Consider the following 16,262-nt stretch of genomic DNA (forward strand, 5'->3'; position numbering starts at 1 on the left):
AGAACTCAGTGACCTGAACAGCTCATCACTTAGCACTAGACTAGGAGATGCTTCCCACCTGCAGGTGATGGAATCACTGCGGTTTCTTTCGTGTCTGATCCTGCTCCTAGGCAGTTACATCAAGGATTAGCTAAATAACAGCATAAATGAAAAACTGCTTGCTCCTTCTCTCCCTCCCTAAAAGTGTTGGGTTCCTTCCACTTGAGAATATAGCATACAGTTGCATGTTATCTATATATCATTGAATTGTCTGTTTAGAATTAAAGTATAATGGAGCAGGGGGTAGGCACGTGACCTTTGCTGTGTTGGCCTTGCTCTGCCAGGGGGCCCACAAAGGGAAGACTTGCTTCTTGTGGAGCAAGAATGCAGGCTTTCCCCTCCTCCTACCCTTGTCTGGAAGGACCCATTCAAAACAGAATTATTCTTTCCTTCTCAGACAGTGAAGCAGAGCAGGAAGATCTGGCTCAGTCCCTGGGCCTGGTGAAGGATGTGATTGGAGCTGTGAACAGCAAAGTGGCAAGTTATGAAAAGAAAGTCCGTCTCAATGAGATTTATACGAAGACAGATAGCAAGTCGATCATGAGGATGAAGAGTGGTCAGATGTTTGCCAAGGAGGATCTGAAGCGGAAGAAGCTTGTGCGGGATGGGGGCGTGTTTCTGAAGAGTGCGGCAGGAAGGTTGAAAGGTGAGGCTCACTTTTGTCTGGGGCTAAAAGCACGTGCCAGAGGGGAGCAGGCCAAATCCAAGTGTGTTTGTTTAGTAATTCACCACCAGATTGTTCCTAGGGACCCATGTCCACACATCACACAGAAGCAAGACATTTAATTGTTCCTAATCTTGTATCAAAAAGGACAGGTTTGAGAAGGCTCACAACACTGTACAAAATACAGTAAGATAATGAGGAAGCGATGCAGGCCTAGGAGAGGTGGGTGACGCCGTTGGGCTTGGGGTGTGGCAAAACAGTTGCCAGGAGGGAAACACCGTCAGTTGCACAGTTCATAGACTCTGAGATTAAAAATACATCACTCATTCCAAAGAGATGTCAGAGGAATTTTCAGTTCCTGAGACCTTAGAGAAACGTAAGTTTAACTCAACAGCAACTAGATTTATTATTAAACCTTGTTACTCATATCCTTAATCTTTCTCTAAGCAAAAGAGAGCACAAAAGATACTCTTTTGTCCATTTGATTTTGGTTTTTACTTTTTAAGTGATCAGCTCCTTCACGTTAAGGAAATTAGGTTTATTAACTCATCTGTACATCTGGGTTTGCTTTAATAATTGTTTTTATCAAACCTATATTTTCTGGTGCTGTCTGGTAACTCTAACCTCACTAGTAGCCTTGGATATACCCAGCCCTCTCCCTGGCCTTAGTGAGCTGAGTACACAAAGCAGCCCGGTGCTGTCAGCCCACTGGCATACAGCTCAGGTGAGTGAAACGGGTGCTTTTCTCATCTCCGAAGTCTAAGTGATGCTGTAGGTCACTACTGTCAGAACTCCCAAGAGTCCTTAGCTAGCGTTTCACCATGCTTAGGCCAACTATAAAGAAGTCCCAGGCGATCAGCTGGTCTCAGAGGTGAATGAAGCAGGACACCCTGCATTCTGAGATTGGGATCAGAATGAAGACGTGTAAAGAGGTTCTTGCTCCGCAGTATGATGGGACTGGAAGAGAGGTGTGGACTGGGGACTGGGAGAGGGTTGAGAGGTCCTTGTGAGAGCCTCGCTCAGCCCCAGTGAGGGTGGGAGGTGAACATGAGTTCAGTCTCAAAGGATGAAGAGGGAGCCAGACAGGTGGGAGGAGTAAGTGGAAGTGCAGAGATGAAGGGTCTGGCATGTGGAGAAGGGCGGGTGGTCAGGGTCTGGGACAAGCAGCAGAGTGAGACCGGGAGGGACAGGAAATAAGGCTGCAGCATCAGCTGGGGGCCGGGTTGGAGCGGGTGTGTACTCTGGACTGACTGCTGGGCTGACAGTGATCCTGGTGATAGGAGTGGGCGAAGAGTGGATTCAGAATCGAGGCTTTTAAGCAGGAAAAGGGTGGATTAGAGTGCGTATAATTGAGCTGCCAGGGGCGGTGTAGCTACAGCGAGAGTGAAGAGGGCAGTCACTGTTACAGGGGTGCTAGGAAGGGCTTATCCAGGCAGGGCCATTTCAGAGAGAAGAAATACCCCTTCCTGCCACCAACCAGCCATGTATGTCACTGCTGCGTGGTGCACTGGAACCGAATGATCCCTGAGGCCCCTTCCTCCCAGCCCTGGTACTCAGCTGTCCTGAGACCCACAGCTGAGGACCCTGCCTTCACTGCCACTTCAGGACCAGCTTTGAGGCAGCCTGGCAGTTGAGAAGCACCTCCTCTCTCTTCTCTCCTGTAAGGATGGGTTTCCTAGAGCTGCTGCTGCCTGGAGCCAGCACTGTGTTCTTTCCTTTATACAGCATTTTATTGATTCATTCCCAAAATAAAAAGTAATAGATCCCAGCTGTTGGAATAAAGTTGTGGTCAAAGCAATGGTAGAACGATACGTTTTTCTGGCCTGAAATGTCTCCAGTGGAGATAGGAATTGGTGTTTAGTCATTTTCACCCCAAGTGAACTTGTGCCAAGAACAGCCAGTACTATGTTGGGTAACCTTTGAAAGGGATGGGATTGTTTTTCTCTGATCTACTGACACTGATCATATAAACTTCAAGATCTAATAAAGTTGAAACTTGTGTTTTAGAACCTTTTTTTTTTTTTTTTGGCAGACACCTGAACTATTTAAAAGTAAACTTTAAAAAAATTGTCAAAACTAATGGTAGTACATGGAAAATTACTCTAGTCCAGGCTGAAAAACTAGACCTCCCTAGGAATCAGACATTCTTGCTTCTGTTTTCTTCATAGCTTCGCAACGAATTACACAGAGAGGGGACCCCAGTTTTGGCAAAAGTGGTAGAAAAGGCCAGGAGGGGCCTGACCACCCAGAAGGGAACTGCATATAAGTCAGCCCGTTCTTTCTCTCCAGGGAGTCAAAATAGGCTCCCCTCTCCAGAATGAGGGTGGTACAGAGGGGCCGGCCTGTTAGATCTCAGTAGATGGCCCACCCCCAGGAACAGCACAGTTTGCCCTCAAGGAGGTAGTGGAAAGTGTCACTTCATACTCCTAAAGAATTAGAGCAAGAGTTTGTGACATTCTTTTGATTCCTGGGCCCAACTAGAGATGTTCATCTGGCTTTTGTTCTGTTTTAACTGAGATGCAGAGAGGTTGAGGTTGTCTGTGGTGTGTTGGAACTGGGGCTCAGAGAGGTTCTCACAAGGACTTTTGCTGCCAGTGGCCATTGTCCAGCCATCCCGTCCTCCCGGGGGTATGGAGGAAGTCTGCCTTTCATTGAACCGAGATATTCTTCTACCTCACCTTCTGGCAGCCTCCCTGTCTGCTGTCCCACGCCTTTCCCAGTACTATGATCAGAAGTGAAGAGTTAGTGACCTGAGCATTTTGTAGCATATGTTGCCATTAACATCTGTTGGAGTCCTGCTTCCCAACTTTTAAAAGTATTTTGTTCTAAAAACCTTGCTCATGGGATATATCGTTCCAGCACAGAGTGCTTTTAAGCCTTCCTACAACAAAGCTTTGGTGATAAATCCCATCTTAAAATGCTTCTGAAAGTCTCAAGACCAGATCCGGGAGGAGTGATCTCCACCCCATGTGCCCGTGGGTGTGCTGCTGAGTTAGTCTCTAATAAAGCCTGAAGGCTCTTGCTGGTTCTGCTCACTGGTCTCTCCTCTCCACTCTGCAGAGGTTCAAGCGGTCCTGCTTACTGACATTTTAGTTTTCCTTCAAGAAAAAGACCAGAAATACATCTTTGCGTCACTGGTAAGTGGAATTGTTCTTCCACTGTTTGTAGTTAACAGTGCTCAGTTTGCAGTTAATACGGGGAGGGTGAGTCGTGAGTGTAATGCAGTATTACTGCTCTCCCACCCCTCAGACTTAACTGGCCCAGGACAGAGTCCTCCAAGTTATTTCTTACATGCTCTTGCAGTTTTCTGTCCACCTCCCCCCACCCCCGAGTCTCCCAATTATTTTTCTTTTTCCTCATAATCCTTTTGAGGGCCTTTGGTATTTGATCTAAAAAGAAATCTGTCACTAGAGTATTGCTCATAAATTGTTTTTCAAATTGTGCCAATTTAAAACATTTCCAACCAGATTCTGTGATGAACCTGAAAGGGCTCATCATGTAGAAAACATGATTCGAACCTTTATAGCCTTAAATTTTCGTTTCCTTTTTGGAAATCTTTTTTCTGTTTGATAAAGTAAGTGAAGTAATGAGTTATTTCTTTTTCTCCCAAATCTGCCATTGTTTGTTAAGCCATATGCTTTTAAAGGGCAGCTAGTCTTACCTTAGTTGGAAGCTGTCATAAGAGTTAGACTATTGTATTCATGTCTTATGTCCGCCCTCTCCCCTTTTTCCAGGACCAGAAATCAACAGTGATCTCTTTGAAGAAACTGATTGTAAGAGAAGTGGCACATGAGGAGAAAGGTTTATTTCTGATCAGTATGGGGATGAAAGATCCAGAGATGGTGGAAGTCCATGCCAGCTCCAAAGAGGAGCGGAACAGCTGGATTCAGATCATCCAGGACACAATCAACACCCTGTGAGTCAGACCCCAAGCCCATCCTTGCTTCCTGATGCCCCTGTGATTTCATAATGGACTGGGCAGCCGTCAGGACCATTGACATCTTAAGAGTCTTCTGTTTTGTTGTGGTTGTATTAGGAACAGAGATGAAGATGAAGGAATTCCTAGTGAGAATGAGGAAGAAAAGAAAATGTTGGACACCAAAGCCCGGGAGTTAAAAGGTAAAGCCGGTGGAGTGGTCTGAGGCCCTGCCTGTGGGGCAGGTCAGCCACACAGAGCCCCGGTTGCGTCTCGGTCCCAGAGCCATCCCAGCAGGAAGGGGAGCACCCAAATCTGAACTGATACAGGTCCTGGTGAAAAGCAGCCATAAGAATGGATCTGGGAGTTGCCGTCATGGCGCAGCAGAAACAAATCCAACTAGGAGTCATGAGGTTGCGGATTTGATCCCTGACCTCGCTCAGTGGGTTAAGGATCCAGCATTGCTGTGAGCTGTGGTGTAGGTCTCAGAGGCGGCTCAGATCCTGCGTTGCTGTGACATAGGCCGGCAGCTGTAGCTCCGATTTCATCCCTAGTCTGGGAACTTCAATATGCTGTGGGTGTGGCCCTAAAAAGAAAAAAAAAAGAATGTATCTGATGCTCAATGGAGGGGATGTTGATTCTCTTGTCTCAATATCAGCGTCCCTGGACCCTGGTGACAGTCTTTGTACTTTGTCACAGAAGAATTTTCCAGAATGCATGGTCACATCTAAGATTAAAACAGGAAGGGGAGAAAGTCCTTGGGGGAAAGAATTTTCCAGCTAATAATGTGTATCAGTCACCCATCACTGTGCCATGCATCCCAAATGTGTTAGAAGTGGTTTGGGGAGAAGTGTGCCTGTGGGTTATGTTTGACCACTGTCTGTTGAGGCCCTACTGTTTCTTATAGTCTTGTAAGCATCCTGGAAGACCTGTATGCTAACCCCCCACTGTGCAGAGAGAAAGCTGAGGCCCACAAGGGCCAAGCAGCCCAGCAGAGCCCGGCCTCTGAGCCTGGTGCTCATCCCTCTTTGCTGTCGCTAAATGAATGTTCTGAAGTCAACACTACTATGCTTTGGGTAGAAATGAGGCCCAGAGTCAAATAAATGTAAGTACCCAGGCAGTTCAGTTAGTCCTTCAAGCAGGGTGAGGTGGTAACATTCTGCCTCAGAAAGGAGGAAGAATAAAGATGGACAGATTCAAACTGGAGCCATCATGTCAAATTTCTTGGCCTGTGATTAGGATGACAGAGATCAAAACTTCCCTCTTTTCACGTGTGTGAAGCACCTGGCCAGGCGTAGTGCTAGGTGCTAGGGATGCAAGGATTCCTAGAACTAAGTCCCTACCACTCGGAAGCCCACACTCTGGCAGAGGAAACATACATAAAAGACAGGCCACCAAGTGGTTTAATAGACCATAGGCACATAGAAAGTGTGTGGGAGCCTGCCTGTCCTAAGTCTCGCAGAGAAGCTGACACAGGAGCTACATCTGAAAAAAATAAGCTCACCAGATGAAGAGTTAGGTGAAAAGTGGAAAGGAACTTGACATGTCTACCAGGGAGTGACAGGTTTGCCATGTCCAGAGAGATGGGGCTGAGTGATGAGAGATTAAGCTAGGAATCCACCGCATCTTGAAAGGCAAATAGAGAATGATAGCATTTTTTAGCAAAATTTAAACTTAAAATTTTTTAAATTGGTATTGAATCCAATTAAGAGAATTGCTTGGGGGATGGGGTTGGAGGAGCCCACTGGGAGTGGAAAACCCAGTCAGGAGACTCTTGGGATACGTTTGGTGAGAAAGGGTTGGTGTGGGGTGGATGTAAGGAACTGCTGGGGGTGGGGGACAGGGGAGAGGAAATCTGTCCCAAGTTTCCAGCTTGGTTAATGGGGGTGAAGCAGTTGACTGAGAAGAGGTCACAGGTTTCAAGGAGGAGGTAGGGTGGCAAGAATGGAGGACAGAGGTTTCTGACCTGTAGAGAACGAGGTGTCTAGGCAGAGATGGTGGGACACTGTGGTCTGGTGCTCAAAAAGTGAGTAGGATTTGCTTTGCTTCTTGTGAGTTATCAGCACATAGGAAGTAATTGAAGTCATGGGAGTGGATAAGATCCCCCAAAAGAAAGTGTGTAAGGTATAGAAGGCAGCCTAGGATGGGCTACGGGGGAAACCCAGATACTCATTCGGGGACAGATGGCAGGTCTGTGAAGTGCCAGAGAAGGAGTGGTAGGAAAAGACTCAGCAGTGTCCTCCAAGCGGGGCGGGAAACAGTTTTAAAAGGAGGGGAGGAGTCATCCCATGCTGCAAAAGAGGAAAGACTTCATTGGATTCAGTATTGAAGGATAATCTTAGGAAGAGCATATGCATAGTGATGGGCAAAAGCCAGAAAAGAGTGTGGGTTAAGATGTAAAAAAGGAGGCAAGGGAGTTCCTGTCACGGCGCAGTGGTTAACGAATCCGACTAGGAACCATGAGGTTGCGGGTTCTGCCCCTGCCCTTGCTCAGTGGGTTAACGATCCGCTGTTGCCATGAGCTGTGGTGTATGTAGGTTGCAGACGCGGCTCGGATCCTGCGTTGCTGTGGCTCTGGCGTAGGCCGGTGGCTACAGCTCCGATTCGACCCCTAGCCTGGGAACCTCCATATGCCGCGGGAGCAGCCCAAGAAATAGCAAAAAGACAAAAAAAAAATAAAAGGAGGCAGGAAAGTGGAACAAAATGCAGACTTGTTATATCAGAAATTCTGGTGTTTTCCTAGATAGACCCAGAATAATTTTTCAGGTAGAAATTACAGCTGAAAAACTTGGTAACTGCCTTCATGATGAAGGGGTGTGGAGGGGGTGTGTGTCTGTTCTTTGTTGTCCCATGCATTACCACAAGGTGGCACTCATGTCTTAGTCATCGCAGCTCACCAGACCACTTGTCCCTCCACTTGCAGAGCAACTTCAACAAAAGGACCAACAGATCCTGCTTTTACTGGAAGAGAAGGAGATGATTTTCCGGGACATGACTGAGTGCAGCACTCCTTTGCCAGAGGATTGCTCCCCAACACACAGCTCTAGAATCCTCTTTCGCTCCAACACAGAAGAGGCTCTCAAAGGAGGACCATTAATGAAAAGTGCAATAAATGAGGGTAATTTACATTCAGCATCACCCACTCTTTTTCTCTTCCCACGTTGGTTTACATACTAATATCTACCAGTTCTTTCTTTTGCAAGATGAAACACAAATATAGAAAACAATCCAAAATACATTTTTCTTTAGTAAATGATTATCAGGTGAGCATCCTTGTACCTACTACCCAGGTCAAGAAATAGAATGTGGCCTGGAGTTCTCTTGTGGTGCAGCAGGTTAAGGATCCAGCACTGTCACTGCAATGGCTCAGGTTGCTGCTGTGGCCTGAGTTCTGACCCTGGCCTGGGAACTTCCACATGCCATGGGCACCACCAAAAAAAAAAAAGGAATGTGGCAGACCGCTAAAGCCCTTCCACATGTCCTGTCTCCCTCAGAGCTCTCTCCCTGCCTCCAAAAAGGAGAAGGTATTAAGACTTTTTACAATAATCACTTCAGGTTTCTTTGTGGTTTTCTGGCCAAGTGCCTATTCACAGACACCATGGTTTAGTCACACTCCTATGTTTTTGATAAGCCTTTTAAGATTCTTCATTTACAGTCCTACCTACCCCCCAATCCCTTTATCCTTGGGCTTTTTAACCTATAAGTTTCTCTTTTTGGATTTTTATTTATGCAGTAATTCTGTTTTTCTGTCTTCTGTTTCTTTCAGATTCACAGCTGGGTTGCGAGGCTCAATTGCTCAGACCCAATACTTTTGGCAAACTGTGCTCTCACAGTGTTGTGCTCTTTCATCTGGAGACACAAAGTGTCTCATTTTCTTTCTTTTTCTTTTTCTTTGTGTGTGTGTGTGTGTGTGTGTGTGTGTGTAATGAGCAAGACAAAGGGATAGATGCTTAGGTTTACCAATTTTCAACATAGTTGATTTATGGTCATTCTGTGAAAGTGACCAGAACTTTTAAAATATTATTATAGTTTCATGAATTTAAACACATGTGATTGACTTCAAGTCATTGCATTTCTTGTCCTTATTAAAAGTTCCAAAGCTCTTTGCAATGAGCACCTCTTTGTGTGGCTCCTGAGTCCTTTTTTGGATGCCACCGCAGTAGTCTTTGAGAGCATCTTTGCTATTTGGTATATTAAGATGTTCCAGGCCTCTCTTGTTTTCTGGCCATATCTGGAATTAGCCATTTCTCTAAGAAGTTCTGGTCTCTTTTAGTGGAAAGTGATGTTTTGAGACCACAGTCTAGGTACTACAGATGGTTATTGCTGCTGGGGTTTTCGTTGTTACTATGTTGAGCCTTTTCAGTGGACCACTTGGGAGGAAGTGTATGTGGCGGGGGTGGGTGGGGTAGTGTATTCAAACTGATATATGTTTAGTTCAAATTGTGGACTATAGCATTTTTACGTAACTTCCATATTACGTCCGTATCTCCTTTCTTCCACATTGTGAATCCTCGTCCTCAAGCATACATCATAGAAATAGAATATCCTGTATTTACATACTGGCTTTGTCCTATCTTAACACACACATCAGAAGAACAATGCTAATACTGTTATCACTGTGTATGACTTTTATATGCTATCCCCATCCTTCTCCGCCCTTTTTTTTTCTTTACCGTTATACTGTGTCTACACTGTTAACTTTTAGCTCTGACCTATCATCCTCACTCTTCAAGAACCACCACCACCTTTTATGTGTCTCCCTCCAGTCATTTTGGGTGTCTGAGGCATATTCTTTAGTAGGTGTCTCAGGAAAGGCTCGTGAGGATAATATACCGAGTCCTTGCGTATTGGCAATAATTTTGTACCCTTTATACTTGAAAGTCTATTCTGAATATAAACCTTGGTTGTGACGTTTTCTTCCTTTGGATATCTTTATTCTCAGATACATCATTCATTTTTTTTCTGGCATAAAGAAGGCATTGCCAGCAGAGTCTGATCATAATTTGATTTTCTTCATAGAAGTCACATGCTCTTTGCCTAGATGCCCAAAGGATTTTTTTCCCCTAAATCCAAGTAGTTTGTCTAGAATATGCCTTGGTTTTGGATATTCTGGGTTGATGTTCTCAGGTTCACAGTGTTCTATTTTGATATGTCATTTCAGATTTTTCAGATTTCAGAAAAGTCTTCTTAAATTACAATTTTTTAGAATTTTTCTTCTTCCCTGGCTTTGATTTTCTTCATGAACTCCCACTATTCATGTGTTGGGTCATCTTTGCCTGTCTTCAGTACTTGCTGCTTTCCCATAATACTTTTTATATCTTCATCTTTTTAATGTTTAAATAGTCTTTCTTTCACCTATTTTCTTAGGTCATTTTCTTTTGGGTTTATTTGCTCTCATATTCTAGTTTAGTTTTCATTTCTAAAGGAATATATTTTTTCCTTTGGTTTCCACTGAGTTTTGCTGCCTCCTTTCTGTGTTTTCTGATTCTGACTTAGGTTCTTTCATGTCTATGTCATTTTCTCATGTTATTAGCGCACTTATTTTACAGACATGTCCTTCTGATGTGCTTTGATCATGTGTAGGGAAGTTGTGCCTCTTGATCTTTCTCTTGCTCCCTCTTTTCTTAACTTTGTGTAGGATTTGACTTTGCTGTTTCTCTGTTGCCGATTTTTGTGTGAAATAAATTTCTCCAGTTATTAGGCTCACATGAGGTTTTTTCACTTCACTAGACTCTTCTATTGTTTTCAATGTTTCTAGAAAATGCAATGACTCATCTTAGGAGATTCCCTACCTCTGTTTCCTCCCTTATTCCATCTGGACCTTTTTTTTCCTTCATCTCTGTTGTTTCTCTCCTGCTCAGTTTTTATTCTAGTTTCAGCACTCTCTCCTTTCTGTGGGACATTGCTGCTCTAGAAAAGACTTTGAGAATTCAGATGCTTAGACTGTTCTATCTATGGGAGGGGTGACAACTTTGGCAGTTTTAGCTGTTGGTCTCAAATTGGCTCACCTAACTTCCTAGGGAATTCCGTTTAGCTACTTTGGATCTGATTCTAGGAGCCAGGAGCTTTCCAATAAATTACTCTGCCTTCCCTGAACCCTTTCCAGTTTCCTAGGTCTCATATATATATATTCTTTTTTTTTTTTTCACTTGACTGATCTCTGCATTTCCAGTAGATCCAACTAAAACACATATCCTGAGCTGACAGCTTTGTCTGAATAAAGGAAATCCCGTAGTCACTTTGGAATGTTCTGATCATATTCCCCGTACATATAATGTATTACCGCGAGATTTTCTATTTCTCATTGAAAAAGGAGATGTCAGTTTTGCGTGTTTCCTTTCTTCCAGTGGAGATCCTTCAGAGTTTGGTGAGTGGAAGCCTGGGAGGCACCCTTGGGCAGACTGTGAGCAGCCCTACTGAGCAAGAAGGCATGGTGGGCCCTGTTTCCCTGCCCCGGAGAGCAGAGACCTTTGGAGGGTTTGACAGCCATCAGATGAATGCTTCAAAAGGTCAGTGGTTTTGAATTCGTTGCCCTTACAGGCAGCCCTTGGCTATCAAGCTAAACATGATCTGTATTCTGTAGCACCATTTCCTCTGTCTTCTGCCCCCCCTCAGTCAGTAAATGTTTTAGTCAGAGCCTAGTAAGTATCTAGCTGCTAAAACACTCAGGCACCTCTCCCAGTGTTATGTTTATTTTGAGTAATAAAAAATTTTCCTGGGATCTCTGCTAAGCTATAGCCAAGTAACACTTGTTTCTTTCTGCTTCTAGTTCTGCATCAGTGAAATCATTAACAATCACTCAGCTGCCACCAAGGGGCTGCCCCTTTTTGGCATTAATAGACGTCAGAAATATTCTGTCCTTGAGCTATGTATATTGTATTTTCTTGACTAATTGGTTTCACAACTTAAAAAACAAAAACAAAAAAACACCTTGTTTGTTTGTTTAGGTGGTGAAAAGGAAGAGGGAGATGATGGCCAAGATCTTAGGAGAACAGAATCGGACAGTGGTCTGAAAAAGGTATTTCTTTCTAAGATATACTCTCTAAGTCCTCCCTGGCCTTTCCTCTGAATTCATAATCTTTGAAATTAGTCCATTCTGATTTTGTTAGTCCAGTCTGATTTGCTGTTTTCATTTCCCACTTTAAGAGGAAAGCACATATCTAAGCAAACCGTACAATTAAGAGCCCCACGCCCTTGGCCGTTGAGTCTCTCTGGCTTTGGACAGTGTTGACACACACAGCTCTGCCACTGCCCTGCCTGGACCAGTGTTGTTAAGAGGCTGTTTAAATGCCCCACATCCACCTGAACCCTTGGCAAAGCCTCCGTGACAGTTCGGCCTGCAGTGAGAGGCTACTAGAGAAGAACAAAAATGGGAAGTCACAGCATAACAGACACACTGACTGTTATTTTTGCCTCAGAATCTTCTGGGTTTTTTTAATGTACTTTTTTTGTTTTATAGGGTGGAAATGCTAACGTGGTATTTATGCTTAAAAGAAACAGTGAGGTAAGAACGTTATGAGCTATTTAACAGAATATGTTTTTGTCATAATTGTTAGGTTAGGAATGCTCATTTCTACTTGACTGATGAGCAAGCTGGCTCTTGGCTGTGACCCGGGCAGTTGTCAGTTTCCCTTCCCCAGGCCATCAACTTGTCATTTTGCCAGAGTACTGCCCACTAAAACGACCTCTGCTTCTCTGTCCTTGAGAAACCCCTTGCTTTCTCTAAACATGGGCTGTGACACTCCCATCCATGCACACTGAGTAGAATTTGTAGCCACCCTTGCTGTAATGCAAGCCTGGCACCGAAGGCCATGGTCTAGAACCTGGCAAATTACCTTTTTGGTAATTCTGCATAGTAATTTCTTATCCTACAGCTGAAGTTGGGTTTTCTTCTTTGAGCATTGCTTTTTACTCAAAAGGTAGCCTTGGCATCCCCTGGCCAGAGAAGAGGTTGCCATGCCAGTGTTTCACCCCCCTCCAGCTGAGTTCCACTGACTCTGGGATAACCCATGACTTGCATGGTCTCCCTCTCTCCTTGGGTCCCTTTTAGGAAGCCTCCTGCAGGCACTGCCGCCTCCAGACTTAGTTGACTCTGAGCATATAACTGAGTCAGGAGGCTGGAATTGGATGCAGGACAGTGGTGCTCTGGGGTGTACCTCTCAGGATGTTCTCTTGTGTTTCTCTCTGCTTTTAATACGCTTTTAACATGATGTCTTAAATCCCCAAGAAGCTTTGTTTTGAAATTTCAAATTAAGGGAATCTTTGCCTTTTTTCCCCCAAAACACAAAAGGATGTTGTTTTCTGTTTGTTGACATGTTAGTCCACACTAACTATCCTGAGGAAATATCAGGGCCATGCTGAAAAATGTGTGGAGTTCCCATTGGGGCACAGTGTGGTATCCTGAAGGAACTCCTTTCAGTGTTTTCATCTTGAATGAAGTAAAGCTGCTCCACACAGGCTCTGGTGCCGCTTAAAAAGTAGCTCTTGGTTAATTTTTCCACTTGCCAACTTTTCCCTCCCATATTTATTTAGTGAGAAGAGTCAGTTAAGAAATAGTACAAGACCAGTGGTTTTCAGGCATTTCTGTATGGATTACATACCACAGATGCTCAGCCAGAGTCAGCTGATCTGCTGTGATTTCTCTCTCTGTTCATTAAGAATAAACTTAAATGAGGAATAAAAAGTATTCTCAGAAAGGCTAAGCCTGATAATTAAGTTTGTGTGTTTTAAGTATTAGAAAAAGAATACATGTTCATGGTAGAAAATACGAAAAATGCCCAATAATATAAAGGAAAAAAACAAACATTCTATTACTGAGATATAGCCACTATTAAGTGTTTGGTGTTCATATTTCTAACCTTATCTTCTACAGGACATATATTTATGTGTCTAAGTTTGTGAGTGTGAATCATTTAAAAATAGTTTTATAGTTTGTATCAGTACTCCCTGGAGAGTACTGCTTTTTTTCTCTTAACATGTGAGAATCATTTCCCTGGGGCATATTTGTACAAAGTATGCTATTTAACAGCTGCATATTATTATGTGCCAAAATTCATTTTGTCTTTCCAGAGGTTCTTTCTCTGCCTTTTGGTTTTTAAATGATGCAGCCAAGAGCATGCTCACACATTTTTTTTAACAAATTTTTAATTTTTTAACCTTTTTTTTTTTTTTTTTTTTTTTTTTTTTGGCTTTGCCACTCCACAGTATACAGAGTTCCCCGGGCCAGGGATCAGATCAAGTCTGCTGCAGTTGCGGCAACTTCAGCTCCTCCCACTGGCCCAGGCCAGGGATCGACCTGGTCCCAGCACTTCAGAGACACTGCTGATCTCATTGTGCCCCAGGGGGAACTCCCTCACACATTTTTGGCATGGCCCTGATTATTTCCTCAGTGTTCCATCCACTCTCTAGAAAGGTTACATAGTGTTCTTCCTGTCAGGTCAAGAGTACCCATTCTCATCTTGCACCAATACTGGGAATCATTTTTTAATTGACATTTTGTTGGCTTGATAAGTTCAACTGGTTATTTCTTTATCTGGCATTTTTCTGATTTCAGATAAGTTTGAATCATTTTTAACATATATAATTGGCCATTTGTAGCTCTTTTTGTAACTTGATATCTTTTGTTTATGTTCCTTGCCTGTTTTTCTACTAGGGGATTCTTTTTTTCTTACTGATCTGTTTACCTTTCTGTTCGGTTTGTCCTCTGCCTTTTAATTTTATATTTTTACATAGTAAAAGTTGGAATTGTGTGTGTGTGTGAGTGATTTCTTCCATTGTTTCTGTTTCTGAAAAGCCTGTGTTTCAAGATCAGAAAACATTCTCATATTTTCATATAGCTCTTTTATGGTTCTTTTCTACACCTAACATTTTAGTCTATTTGAATGGTTTTTTTCTGTGAGTCTAGATACCAACTGAATTTCTTCCAGAGATTTAGCCTATTTTCTCAGAACAACTCACTGAATATTCTTTTCCTTCCCCTTTGACGAGAAATGCTACTTATATACTAATTTCTGCAGTTTGCCTCTGGGCTTTCTGTTGTGTTACACTGGTATGTGTGTGTGAGATTTCTGCGCTAGTCATACAGCAATTGGAACTTTATAATACCTTTTAATGTGTGCTAACATCCCTCCTACACACACAGTTACTTTGTTTTGTTTTTCTTGGCTATGTGTACAGGCATCTTCTGTGTAGTGCTTTCACTTTGAAAATACTTCATTGAAATGCAAGCCCCGTGCTGTTGTATAGTAAAGGGGGTTCTTGTCAGATGGTGTGATGGTCCATTGATTTTCTTTTACAGCAGGTCGTCCAGAGCGTCATCCATCTCCACGAGCTCCTCAGCACTTTGCAGGTATGTGCCCTTCTCCTTTATCCCTTCACTTCCTTATTTCAAGAAAAACAATGAAGAGAGTACTGTTGGCCTAGATCTTTTGAGGTTTATAGGTTTTTTATGGGTAAATGGAATCTTCAGACTAGAGAAGACTGGCTGTCATAATGAGAAAGGTTACAAAATACAGTGGTAGAGTATGGTCAGTTTTCTGTGACTAGACGTGAGCAGGTGGGATGCAGGCTCCCATTGACAGCGGAGCTCTGCTGTGCCAGTGTGCACAGAGGGGATGGTTTCAGTCTAGGAGGGCTGTGCGGGATTGTAAATTTGCATACTCCAAGTCTCCATCTGGTAAATGGGTAGAATAGCCCTCCTCAAACAGCTACTATTTAGACCTTTCTGGAAGTAGCCTCAAATTCTGCTCACTTCCTTTCTTGAAGATCTAACCAATCCTGTTCATACTTCCTCCCACCTCAAAACACACACTCCCCACCCAGAGAAGGCTATCCACTACAAGCAGCAAGTGACCAAGTTGAACCAAAATCTGAGTCCGGGCACCATTGACATTCCTGTTTGACAGCCACCTGGGGTTATCCCGCACCACTCTTCCCAGGGCAGTTTAGAAACCAGGGCAGGGATATAGTCTGTCGTGCCCACTGACCAGGGTGCGGGCAGCCTGACGTCCTCCAGGCAGAGGCGCATTATCCCCCCCTTTTTGTCCCCTGCTGCAGGGTGTGGTGCTGCAACAAGACAGCTACATCGAGGACCAGAAGCTGCTGCTGACTGAGCGGACGCTCACACGGACGGCATCCCGGCCCAGCTCCCTCATCGAGCAGGAGAAGCAGCGCAGCCTGGAGAAGCAGCGCCAGGACCTGGCCAACCTGCAGAGGCAGCAGGCGCAGCACCTGGAGGAGAAGCGGCGGCGGGAGCGCGAGTGGGAGGCCCGCGACAGGGCGCTGCAGGAGCGCGAGGTGCGGCTGGCGCAGCGCGAGGACGAGCTGCGGCGAGGCCGCCAAGACCTGGAGCGCGAGCGGGAGGAGCTGCAGCAGAGGAAGGGCACCTACCAGAGCGATCTGGAGCGCCTGCGCGCCGCCCAGAGGCAGCTCGAGCGCGAGCAGGAGCAGCTGAAGCGCGACCGCGACGCCTGCCAGGTACCTGGGGGCCTGTCACCATGGGGGAGCTGGTCCCTGTCAGGGCCCAGGTCACCTTGGGCGACCGGTTACTGGTTATCGTCCAGACAGGGTCACGACCTGCAAACCCAAAAACCCTTTGTGTGCTGAGCACCAGAAAAAAGTGAGTAGATATATAAAGGCTGACTT

The 16,262-nt window shown here is 44.5% G+C and overlaps 2 protein-coding genes across 51 annotated transcripts in view; one reads left to right on the forward strand and one right to left on the reverse strand.

The window, feature by feature from the left end:
- Nucleotides 1-16,262, reverse strand: part of KLHL25 (kelch like family member 25) — a 665,168-nt gene that overhangs the window by 572,855 nt on the left and 76,051 nt on the right. The window lies entirely within an intron of this gene.
- AKAP13 (A-kinase anchoring protein 13) overlaps nucleotides 1-16,262 on the forward strand; it is a 333,498-nt gene that overhangs the window by 310,493 nt on the left and 6,743 nt on the right. For 34 of the 50 annotated variants that reach the window (XM_084969374.1, XM_084969375.1, XM_084969378.1 and 31 more), the window contains 10 exons: nucleotides 437-685; nucleotides 3,764-3,840; nucleotides 4,438-4,619; nucleotides 4,740-4,822; nucleotides 7,543-7,737; nucleotides 10,967-11,128; nucleotides 11,567-11,637; nucleotides 12,079-12,123; nucleotides 14,917-14,967; nucleotides 15,675-16,094. In XM_084969374.1, coding sequence (XP_084825500.1) covers nucleotides 437-685; nucleotides 3,764-3,840; nucleotides 4,438-4,619; nucleotides 4,740-4,822; nucleotides 7,543-7,737; nucleotides 10,967-11,128; nucleotides 11,567-11,637; nucleotides 12,079-12,123; nucleotides 14,917-14,967; nucleotides 15,675-16,094 — 1,535 coding nt within the window. The remainder of the gene's footprint in view (nucleotides 1-436; nucleotides 686-3,763; nucleotides 3,841-4,437; nucleotides 4,620-4,739; nucleotides 4,823-7,542; nucleotides 7,738-10,966; nucleotides 11,129-11,566; nucleotides 11,638-12,078; nucleotides 12,124-14,916; nucleotides 14,968-15,674; nucleotides 16,095-16,262) is intronic. The other 16 variants (XM_084969377.1, XM_084969379.1, XM_084969380.1 and 13 more) reach the window with 1 other exon arrangement.

The sequence above is a fragment of the Sus scrofa genome, chromosome 7, assembly GCF_054392235.1.
Source record: "Sus scrofa isolate SSC_HxYL_T2T_F1_AM1 chromosome 7, Sscrofa_HxYL_maternal_Yorkshire_Landrace_v2.0, whole genome shotgun sequence".
Taxonomy (NCBI): Eukaryota; Metazoa; Chordata; class Mammalia; order Artiodactyla; family Suidae; genus Sus; species Sus scrofa.